This window comes from Hemitrygon akajei, chromosome 32 (assembly GCF_048418815.1).
Source record: "Hemitrygon akajei chromosome 32, sHemAka1.3, whole genome shotgun sequence".
Classification (NCBI taxonomy): Eukaryota; Metazoa; Chordata; class Chondrichthyes; order Myliobatiformes; family Dasyatidae; genus Hemitrygon; species Hemitrygon akajei.
In genome coordinates this window covers 14,587,429-14,599,928 of record NC_133155.1, presented here as the reverse complement: position 1 = coordinate 14,599,928, position 12,500 = coordinate 14,587,429, and the positions used below count along the sequence as shown (strand labels likewise).

Below are 12,500 nucleotides of genomic sequence, written 5' to 3'. Positions count from 1 at the left end.
CCAAGGTAGAACATACAAGGTAAATGGTAGGACACTGAGGAGTGCAGTGGAACAGAGGGATCTGGGAATACAGATACAAAACTCCCTAAAAGTGGCGTCACAGGTAGATAGGGTCCTAAAGAGAGCTTTTGGCACATTGGCCTTTATAAATCAAAGTACTGAGTATAAGAGTTGGAATGTTATGGTGAGGTTGTATAAGACATTGGTGAGGCCGAATTTGGAGTATTGTGTGCAGTTTTGGTCACCTAATTACAGGAAGGATATTAATAAGGTTGAAAGAGTGCAGAGAAGGTTTACAAGGATGTTGCTGGGACTTGAGAAACTGAGTTACAGAGAAAGGTTGAATAGGTTAGGACTTTGTTCCCTGGAGTGTAGAAGAATGAGGGGAGATTTGATAGAGGTATATAAAATTATGATGGCTATAGATGGAGAGAATGCAAGCAGGCTTTTTCCACTGAGGCTAGGGGAGAGAAAAACCAGAGGACATGGGTTAAAGGTGAAAAGGGAAAGGTTTAAAGGGAACATTGGGGGGGGGGGGGGCTTCTTCACACAGAGAGTGGTGGCAGTGTGGAATGAACTGCCAGATGAAGTGGTAAATGCAGGCTCACTTTTAACATTTAAGAAAAACTTGGACAGGTACATGGATGAGAGGGTATGGAGGGATATGGTGCAGGTCAGTGGGGCTAGGCAGAAAAATGGTTCGGCGCAGCCTAGAGGGCCGAAGGGCCTGTTTCTAAATAACCATGTGTTACCACAGTGGTGTGCAGAACAGCATTTCTGGATGAGCTACAGCATCAGAAGGCCACACCAGATTCTAAGGTGTTCATTATATAGTGACCCTGAGTGTACTTTGCCCTTAAAAATTAGCCAGAGTAGTCAGTATAAATGGATTGAATTGGCATTCTTGCTGATACAACTGCACCAGTGAGTAAGTGTAGCTAGCTGGTGTCTCATTCCAAACTGCAGCCTGCAATCCTGTCAAAGAGAGGAAAGCCTCTTCAATGTGGGGTACAATGACACAACAGAAGTCTGGAGCAACACGCAAAAAACCACAGGCTCTCAATGGGTTAGGCAGCATCTGTAGAGGGAAACTCTTCATTACAGGCCAAGCCTCATAAACCTAACCTTCTAGTGTGTACTAATTAGAGATGCTGCAACATCTCTGAAATCTGCCGTTTGCCTGCCTAGGGTGGTCCAGTGCACTTTAAGTGTGAATAGTTTTCAGATTTCTTTGATGCCTAAATCCTTTGAAGATTATCATTTCAATTAAGCACGGTTCAATCTGGACCGTCACAATTGTTTGTGTACACTTATAAGCACCTGAATTCCTGCCTTTAACGGAGTACTAATATTCACTCATAACTCAAAAGGGTCCTTCTGTATCCAACATCATTTTGAGCTGCCTCAATGAAAAATCATTGGGATATTTCAGATGCAAGTATTAGCCTTTGAAAAACCAACTTGCTGGAATATTGATGGACACTTACTGTTGTTAATTCAATTAGGAGGTGCCTGTTCTCATAACTGTCCTCAGATGTTAAGCAGTGTTCTTATTTCCACAATCCCATTGTCAGATTCTACCTCAGGTATAATGCCCAACAGGACTAGCCTTGCCTGTTCGCAACTGCGTCATCTTCAGGGATTTGCACACTTGTGCAATTTGTCTCTAAGTGCAGAGACTCCCCGAGGTTCCACGGACAGAGAGACAGAAAACAAGTTTTAAAGAGACAGCCTCACTAACTTACCTCAGCCTAAAGAAGAAACAACCCTCAGTCTCCAGCTGTTTGTGAGGTTCCAGTTTAGTGACTATTGGTAATTTTCATTCTGTTTATTCCAACTGATCAAATGCGGCAAGTCTTAGTGTGAGCAAATTATGCGCAGTTAAAGTGGTAAAATCTAAAAAAAAATAATTGAACTATTAAATACAACTTAAATAATTTAAGCAGACATATACAAAATGCCGGAGGAACTCAGCAAGTCAGGCAGCATCTATGGAAATTATAAACAGTCGTCGTTTCAGCTGAGATGCTGAAGTAAAATGGTGGGGTGGGGGGCAGGAGGATTAGCTAGAAGGTGATAGGTGAAGAGAGTGGACCACAGGAGAAAGGGAAAGAGGAGGGGAGCCAACAGGAGGTGATAGGCAGGCAAGAGACCCGAGTGGGGCATAGAAGAAGAGGGAAGTTTTTTTTTAACTGGGAGGAGAAATCGATATTCATGCCTTCAGGTTGGAGGCTACCCAGACGGATAAGGTATTGCTCCTCCACTCTGAGGGTGGCCTCATCTTGGCACCAGGGGGGGCCACGGACAGACATGTCGGAACGGGAATCGAAATTAAAATGTTTGGCCACCAGTTTAGAGTTTTACATATTAACTTCTTACCTGGGACTTCATCAAATGGCTTTTTAAAATCCAAATACTCTACATCCATTGGTTCTGTTGCACCCATCCTGCCAGTTACATCCTCAAAAAAACCTTTAGTTTTGTTAGCCACTATTTCCCATTCAGAAATACGGGAGGAAAAGGATTAGAAATATTTTTTGATGTTAATGCTAATGTTATCAAAAATATTTATAAATCTATATATAAAGAACCTCTTAAACTTCAAAGGCTACACCATGTTTTATAGCTAGGCACAGTGATCTGCAACCTTGAACAAAAATTAAGCAAACAACTCAAATGTGAAAATTTATAAGCGAGTTGGCAAATTTTATTTTGTAGTTTAATTCCTGAAGTATTTCAGATAGCCTGGTAACCATTAGTAGCAAGAACTGAGTTTGATCCCTCTTGTACATAACAAACTGTTATGAGAAGTGATATCAGGTTTAGAACATACAATACAGCAAAAAGAGGCCGTTAACATCAATCTGCTCGTAATATTCTGCATGATGGAGGGGCAATAACTTGTTAAGTGAACAAGAATTGTTTTCTGAACAAGTTCACTTTAAATGTAATACATTGATTGCATAATCTCAAACAAATGGCACCCAGTTCAGGGGCAATTACATTAACCTTTTTTGCCTGCTACAGTCTTTATATACATCACTGCAGCAGCGTCACAACCCAACTGTAGCCATGCATCATCGCAGCATATTCACCGTCTGGTAAGTTCCCACAACTATAAATTTGCAAACCTGTACTAAGACTGCAAAATAACCCCACAGAATTCATACAACACACCATTATCACAGAGTTCAGTGGTCCACTCAGAAATTAATATACACCATGTAAGGCCCCAATTACTTCCCCAGCCATTAATACAGATATTCTTGAAACATAGCTAAAATTAAGAATAATGCATCTAGAGCCAATCACAGAATATTAAACTGAAGCACTAAAGGAAAACTGGCAATTTTTTCTTACTATCTGTATACCGGTAAAACATATTGAACTGAAAAAGAAAAGTGACATATACTGTGCAACCAGCGCTGAAATGTTAATAACCAGAAAAAAAAGTTTTATTTGTCTACTGAAAACCAGATTTCTTAATACTCTAGAGAGGAACAGTGGGCAATAGGATAGTTTTTAGACAGAACTTTAAACCCCAAAACACCTGCCATCAGGCATCAAAACTCTTGAATGTTCAAAATGAAGATGAATTATTAGATTTTCTTTACCCTAATCAGCAGGAACTAGACCCTGAGAAAAGATGAATGAAGTTTTATTATTTTTAAATCATGTTGAGTCAGAGGATAAACCACTTCAGGATCCCAGCTTCAGCCCACGACTATGCTAGAAATAAAACACTGTCCAATCAAATTGTCAAGGTGTAATCTGAGAAGTGACTATGATTAAAAATGGAAAGAAACAATGCAATTTGCATGTTGACAGGAAAGCCGTATTTGGTTTTGAAACCATGGAATGTCTAAGAGTTACCTTAAAGTAACCCACCCGTACCCACAAGTAATTAGACTTGTTATTTTAAGGATTTCAAGTTTAGATCACAAAACTGGAGAGATATCAGCACAAAAATAAATTCAGGATCTCGGCCTTTCACATAAATTTTAATCTGGTTCATGGAGGGAAGTTCTTACCCATGAATAGGTTACAGTGTGCACATTGGACTATATATAGCTTCAAAGGATAAAAAACAATCCTACTAGTGCAGTGAATAGAATTTCACTTGAAGTCAAAAGCAACAGATCTTCCACAAAGCAGTCCCAAAGCCTAATTAATCAAAGAAGAGGCACAAAGTAGAAACTAAAAAGAAAATTGTAATTGCATATTATAACTCATCTATGCCTATTTAGCAGGGCTTAAGATTAGTCTGGCATGTATACATTACAAATTTTTTTTTAGAAACAATTTCTTTAAGACAGAGATTTTAAAAAAAGTCCTTTCTCCCTTTGCCAATTAAGAACTCAGCAATGTTTGTCTCTAGTAAACTGTATTTGGTACACTATACTCACTCATAAAAATCTTTTCCCAATCATTTCCCTCTCCACACTGTTCTACTCTCATAGATTCACAAATAGTTGCACTGCTAGATTGTTCTGGACAGCAGCCATCATGCTTTATTGCAGCTGCCTTAGGCCATTATTATACTGGAAAGGGTAATTCCAGTCATGAGGTATAACGTGTATCAGAATAAGTACCTCTCATGTGGAGTGATAGGACAAAAACTAAGTAGACTGTGCAGAAAGTTAGCTTGTTGCTTCTACAGATTAATCAGGCTCATGATTAGCAACATCATTAAGACCATGCTTGTGGGTTCAAGTCCCCAGGATCCATACATTTAACCACTTATTTCAGTTACTGTGGTCACCAGTTTCTCTCCATTCCAGACAGTCTTGAATTGTTCCGGAACAGGGCATTCCACCTATGAGACAAAATCAAAAACGAGTTGCTATAAAAATGCTCTATTCTATCGCATACAGTTTCCTTAAAAAAATGCGCTCCATGTCTGAGTGTTTTTACACCATCCAGTTCCAGTACCACAGCATTTCATTTGGCTCAGAAAATGCATGATTAAGAAGAGGTGTCGAAAAGCTAGTCATCTCATACTGTCAGCTAGATTTCATCTTAGAATTTGAGTCAAAAAACCTGAACCACACCCTGAGTCCTGGTCTATAGTAGAGTCATAGAATTATACAGCAGAGAATTGCACATCAGCCCAACTTGTCGTCCATGCTGACCACGATGCCCCATCCAAGTTAGTCCTATTTGGCACATAACCTTCTACATCTTTCCAATCCATGTACCTGTCCCGCCTTTTAAGTGTTATTATATCTGCATCAGTCACTTCTTCTGGCAGCTCATTCCACATATATATCAACTTTTGTGTAAAAATTGCCCCTCAAGCTCCTCTTAAATCTTTCCCCTTTCAATTTAAACCTGTCCCCTCTGGTTCTTGATTCCCCAACTCTGAGAAAAAGACAGTGCATTCACTCTATCTATGCTCCTTCACAACTTTATACATTTCTATAAGGTCACCTCCATGTCTCCGAAGCACTAAGGAACAAAGTTCTAGCCTGTTCTCAATCTCTTCTTTATAACCCAGTCCCTCAAGTCCTGGCAGCATCCTTGAAAATTTTTTCTGCAGACTTTCCAGTTTAATACCACCTTCTGTACAGCAGAGCGACCAAAACTGAACATAATACTCCAAGTGTGGCCTCAGTAGCACCATCAAGACCTCCAACTTTTATATTTAGTGCCTTGACTTATGAAGACCTGTGCACCAAAAGTTTTCACCTTGACTACCTACGACTTGACTCAGTGAACCAAGGTCCTCTGGCCTACACCAAGGCCATTGTTGTTCACTGTGAAATTCCTACATGGATTTGAATTTCCAAAACGTAACACCTTGCACTAAGCCAAATTCAACTCTGATTACCATTCCTCAGTCCACTTAATCTGCTTATCAAGGTTTCCCTGTAATTTTTTTATAACATCTTATTATCCACCATATTTCAGTGTCATTTGCAAACTTGCTAAAACATGCATTTTACATTTCTCATCTATATCTTTGATATAATTGACAAATAACAATAACCCCAGCACTGACACCCAAAGCACATCACTATTGATGGAACTTCAGTCCAAGAAAACCTACCACCATCACTCTCTGCTTTCTACCATCAAACCAATTATGTATCCAATTAAATAGCTTTACCTGGATTCCATGTGATACAAGGAATAGGATTTCACCCCAATATCCAATACCAACTAATATTCCCAACTTTTTCCCCCACAGGTGCTGCTTCCCTATGGGGTATATCCAGTTATTTATCTATATTTCAACTGGAATATGTGGAAGGCTCATAATGAATCTTGTGTTTCAATTTGCCTGTTCTCTTAAGATACTTGAACTTGCCTGGTTGACCTCTAAATGTGGAGGGTCTGGAGATACAGCAGAGATTCTTGTCCAGCCAATGCAAGCCAAATCTGAATGTCTAAGTTACAACCAACAACCAAACACACACCAATTATTGAACACTGATTACATTTTGATGTTTAGTCCCCTACCACATTGTAACAAATCTGTTCAAATTTCAAACATCAAATATTTGCGTAAAATTTTGAACTGGCAGTTCAAAAAAAAAAAAAATCTGCACTACATTTCAGGAATGCAAGGAAGGAGAGATAAACTTGAAAGTAATGAACTATTTTTTTCTCACCTAATGTATTCTATGGAATATTAAGTCATTCTCATTAACATGCAATTTTTAAAAGACAAGGGAAATGTACTTACAAAATCATCCTCTCCAGGAATCAAGATGTTCATCTCAGAGGACTTGGCACTGATAACCTCACAAGAGAGAGAATCCTTATTAAGGTAGATATGGCAGCCATCAGTCTTATTGACTGATATAGTTGGCACTTTACCCAGCACCTATGGAAGGAAAATGACAGAGCAACTTTGAATATGGACTTTGCACATACAGCAAGCTTCTGTAAACAATTAAAAGCTTTATTAACATTTTCCAATAAAATGTGTAAGTGACCAAAATAATCTTTAAAAATTCTGCAACATGTGAACAAAGGACGGTGATAAGCTGAGAATTTTAAATTGCACCTTGCATATGCATCTACCCTATATAATTGAAACAAAATTTTTATTTTATTAGTTACTCAAGTCCATCAAACCTGAATATTTTTGCAAACTGGTAAACTCTCAATACAATCAGCTCAAAACTGATCCAATATTTGGATCATTGCTATCTGCACAATTGTTTGGTGTTGTATTTGCTGCCTTCATCAGAGAGAACACCTCTGGATTTGACCTCCAAATAAGAAAGGAATGGGGGGGAGGGGTGGTATTGGACCATATTTAGAATTACTGTGTGTTTTAAATTTCAGAAAGTAATGGTCTTTCATCCTTGGATTTACAAATACAGAGGTGTTTTTAACGACATACAAGAAAAGACATACTTTGCTATTGATTGCAGTTGTTTATCTTTGCACAATTTCAAGTAATTTTTATCTTCCATATCTCAATAAAATGTTCTCCACTTAATAATAAATCAATGTCCCAGTTTTTGATTGTGTATTTTTCAGTACAATCAGAAGATACAGGAAGCTGACTGTAACATTGATCTGCACATGCAGTTAAACACAAACATGCAAGTTGCTATCACTGATCTTTGATTCTTCACTGACTTCCAATGATGATAGAGAAGGCTAGAAATTTGAGAAGCTAAAACTACAGATTATTATTAAAAACGATTAATTCTAGCTGAACGAGGGGACATTGTTTAAGCATACTTAACCTCTGACCCCCCCCCACAAAACCATAGATTTTGTGGCACTTTTTTTTTAAATTCCAAATTTGTACATTACTTATGATACATTAGCTTCTACTCCAATACTTGTATGGAACAATCTGTATTTTGCATGCTAAATGTTGGTTAAATATCAATTTTTCGGACTACTTGTTGACACAATATTTGCCGGACACAAACAATTTCAAGAACTGATGCCAATAGCAATGCTGGAAAAGGGAAGTCATGCCAGAAGGTCCCATTTCTTTTTTCAGGTCAGCAGCAAGGAGTTCACTGCCAGTAGCAGAATCTAAACTAATAGATTAGAGACAAATCTAAAGGCGAGTACCATGCCTGTGAATAGAGATCATAGCAATACTGCACATCGTCTTCTAAAACACAAGCTCATTTCTTCTGCTCAGCAAATTATGTTAAGTATATTAACTTATTCTGAATTTAGCTCAAAATTTTGGGATTTAACTTAAAAAGAGAGAGCAGGAAAGACTTTTAAATTGATAATAATAACTTGTAATTATCTTAAAAGTCACAGTTACATAGAAGAATAGGGTTGCCGTATTTGAAAAATAATGCAGCTACCTCACATACACAGGAATTAATGGAGCACAATTACAGTCCTTTGGATGATGTGTTTTACCTGTGCTAGACAATAACTTGGGATACATCTCCTTGAAGACTGCAAACTTGAAACAAATTTTTGGTCTGTTTATAATAACAAAGGTTCCCATAAGACCCAAAGACTGAATGTGGTTGAAGTATCCTTAACATTTGAAATATCCTATTACCTACAAAATATATACACTGATCCACACAAGGTGGTGAGGAAGATAATCAAGAGTTTAGACAAAATAACAGGTTTTAAGAAAAGTCACGTGGAGGACAAAGATAGATAGACAGAGTCCAGGGCTTTGGTATTGGCTGATAATGAACCAATTAAATTTGGAGATAAGACCTTAAAACATGGGAGCTGAATTATGCCATTCAGTTCATTGGATCTGTAAGTGGCCAGAATTAGAGCACCACAGATATTTGACAGTTAAAGGCTGAAAGAAATTAGAATTCTCTTTATTGCTGAAGAGGTGAAATTATAGAGAGGTTAAACACAGAAAAAAGAACAGTACAAGCCCTTCAGCCCACAATGTTATACTGGCCTTTTGACCTACTCCAAGATCAATCTAACCCAACTCTTCCCTTCCCGACAGCCCTCCATTTTTTCTTTCCTCCATGTGCCCAAGAGCCTCTTAATGCCCCTAATGTATTTATCTCTACTACCACCACCCCTGACACTTGCTATTTCTATTCTGCAATTCTGGCTAAATTCTTTGCTATTCTGGCTAAAAAAAAAAAAAATCTACCTCTGATATTCTCTCTCCCCATACTTTTCTCCAATCACCTCTAAAGTATGCCCTCTCATATTAGCCATTGCCACTTGGGAAAAAGCTGCTGGCTCTCCATTCTGTCTATGCCTCTTATCTTTAACACCTCTATCAAGTCTCTTATCCTCCTTCACTTGAGAGAAAAGAACCCTTGCTTGCTCAACCTTTTCTCATATGACATGTTCTCTAATCCTGGTAAATATCTTTTGCATCCTCTCTACCACTACTCTAAGTGTGGTCTAACCGAAGTTTTATAGAGCTACATTACCTTGTGGCTCTTGAATTCAGATCCCAACTAATAAAAGACAACACGCCATACACCTTCTTAATAACCTTATCAAATTGTGCGGCAACTTTGATCCCTCTATTGCACCAACCTGCTAGGAATCTTGCCATTAACCTTTGAGTTCAACCTTCCAAAGCGTATCACTACACACGTTCCCGCATTGAACTCTTTGACACTTCTCAACCCAGCTCTGCATCCTACCAATGTCCAGTGGTATCCTACAACAACCATCTGCACTATCCACAACAGCACCAACCTTTGTGTTATTTGGAAACCTACTAACCCACCGTTCCACTTCCTCATCCAAGTCGGTTACAGAAATCACGAAGAGAAGGGATTCCAGAACAGATCCCTGTGGAACAGCACTAGTCACTGACCTCCAGGCAGAATATGGTCCATCTACCACCACCTTCTGCCTTCTATGTGCAATCCAATTCCAAATCCATGTAGCCAAGTTGCTATGTATCCCACCCCCATGACTTTCTGGATGAGCCTACTATGGGAATTGTGAAACACCTTACTAAAATTCATATACAGCACATCCAATGCTGTACCTTCATCAATGTGTTTAGGTACTTCCTTGAAAAACTCAATCAGGCTCATAAGGCACGACCTGCTCCGCACAAAGCTATACTGACTACCCATAATCAGGCCATGCTTCTCAAAGAGACTGTCTCTAAGAATCCTCTCCAATAGTTTGCCCACCATTGATGTAAGACTCACTGGTCTATCATTCCCAGGATTAGCCCTATTATCTTTCATGACCAAAGGAGTAACAGCTGCCATCGTCCAGTCTTCTGGTACTAAAATGAAGCCAGTGAGGATGTGAAGATATCAACAGCAGTGCAGCAATCTCTTCCCTCACTTCTCACAGTAACTGGGGTATATTCCATCTGGCCCTGGGGACTTATCTACCCAAATGCTTTTCCATCACATTCTCTTCCTTAAAGCCCCAGCACATTCATCCTGCTCTACACTGACATTCATCAATGGTGAATACTGATTAAGGGCCTCCCCTACCTCCTCCAATTCCAAGCACATTTCCTCTTTTATCCCTGCTCAGTCCTACCCTCACTCTAGTCATCCTCCTGTTCTTCAAATATCCACAGGACACTTTGGGATGTTCCTTAATATTACTCACCAAGGCTTTCTCATGTACCTTTCTAGTTCTAAGCTCTTTCTTGGTCACTTTATAACTCTCAAGACCAATGTCTGATTTTTGCTTCCTCAACCTTCAGAGCGCTTTGTTCTTTCTCTTGACTAAATGTTCCACCTCTCTTGTCAACTGTAATTCCTTCACCCTAACATCGTTTCTCTGCCTCAAAGGACAAACCTATCCAGAACCCCATGCAAGTGCTCCCTAAACGACCTCCACAATTCTGTTGTAAATTTCCTTGAGAGCATCTGTTCCCAATTTATGCACCCAAACTCCTGCCTAATAGCATCATAATTATCTCTCACCCAGTTAAATATTTTTTCCATTTTAAGGGTTGAAAATGAAAATGAGAATTCCAAAACCAATTTGCTGTTTATCTGGGGTCCACTGGAGGTACACAAGCAGAAGACAAGTATTCCAATGACAGGCAATATGATGCAGAGAAAGTCAGATAAGGTAGAAAGAGATGGGTTCAGTTTCAGTTCCGAAGGTAAAGATAGTGGCTGGCTCGGGAGCAGAACTTCTAGCAAGGACGGAGACAGTTACTTCAGTCTTCCGAAAATTAAGTTCAAAGAAATGTTTGCCCCTCTAGTACTGATGTAAAAGGAGATGGGAAAGAGTTGGTGGGAAGCTGAAGCTGACTGCCAAAGTACATGTGGATATGGATACCATTTTGGTGACCAAGTGTTGGGAGTTAAATGTCAGTGAGAACACGGAGTTAATTTTCTTGTTCCAGCTAGAGAAACTTGTGAAAGTAAGGGAGATTTTTATTTTCCTCTGCCCTTGTTTCAATTACCTGAATTTTCACATCCCTGGAATTTATTACTTCCACAATTCCAACAACATGATCAAAAACAAGGCCGAATTTTTTACAGTTATCTGTAAGACAAAAAACAACAAGATCTTCATTAGGGTGTAGAAACCTACATCACAAACATTAAGAAAGTTCACTTTCATTCACCATTACCATTCTCCATGATGTTTATACTTCCTAGCACGGATGCCAAGGACATTTTGCAAATTCTGCATTGACTACATAACTGACCAGATTCAAGCCCTGTATGTTAAGGTGAATGGTAGCACCTCAAGGTTTTCTGAAGCATGTCAGATGGATCTCGAAAATTGCTCACTTCAGTAGCTCAGCTGTTCATTAAGTAAGCATGCTGATATGCAGGGAGAGACATTTCAGAAACAAAAGCAGTTGTTTGGATATTTGGCATTTATATCTAAAGCCAAATAATTGATACACAGGATAAATCAGTATACAATTAGACAGCATGGAGAATGAAATAAACAAACGTTTTCACATAAAAATGCAAGTTCTCTCATATTATTAAAGAGAAAGCATAAATTTATTTCACAATTGTTACAATGCTGAAAATGAGTCTTTTTTTTCCAATGATTGCATGCAATGCGTTTTCCATAATTCAAAGATAAAACTCAGTACATCACTACAAAGAAACGAACCTAAGGAGAGCACGCTTCAAATTATGTACCATCTGCTGATGAATTACAGAAGCCAAACTCTCCTTAAAAGGCCAACAGAACACCCAGAGGGAGAAGGTAGATAATCAGTTTCAAGCTATAAGAAACAGACAGGAAACCAAGCAGTCTTGAAAATAACGATAAGTTTTAAACCAATTTATTGTTTGACTTGGAGCTAGTAAAGATAGGTAAGCAAGCAAAAGATGAGTGTTTCAACAACAGATGAGACGAGGCAGGGCAAGATCAGGTAAAGCGAAAATAAATACTAGTTTAAATGTGGCACCAAAGAATCTAGTTCAGTTCAGTTGCCAAGGAAAGGTGCTGGCTAGGGAGCAAAGTTTGAGATTGGAACTGTTTTGGGACAAAGGTTAGGTGTCACCACACAGTAATTTGCTCACCTGATGACTGTAAGATAGACCACTGCATCATTGTTTGTAATTGAGCAAAGCAGTCTTAATAGTGATGAAACATGCTTAAAAAGC

General features: G+C 38.8%; 1 protein-coding gene and 1 long non-coding RNA gene across 2 annotated transcripts in view; one reads left to right on the top strand and one right to left on the bottom strand.

Moving 5' to 3' along the window:
• Positions 1-12,500, top strand: part of LOC140719640 (uncharacterized) — a 33,020-nt gene that overhangs the window by 7,379 nt on the left and 13,141 nt on the right. The gene's annotated exons all lie outside the window — the stretch shown is intronic.
• Positions 2,680-12,500, bottom strand: part of cap1 (CAP, adenylate cyclase-associated protein 1 (yeast)) — a 43,179-nt gene continuing 33,358 nt past the window's right edge. The window contains 3 exon segments of the mRNA XM_073034389.1: positions 2,680-4,816; positions 6,689-6,829; positions 11,330-11,412. Of these exon segments, the coding sequence (XP_072890490.1) occupies positions 4,733-4,816; positions 6,689-6,829; positions 11,330-11,412 (308 nt within the window). The 3' untranslated portion in view covers positions 2,680-4,732.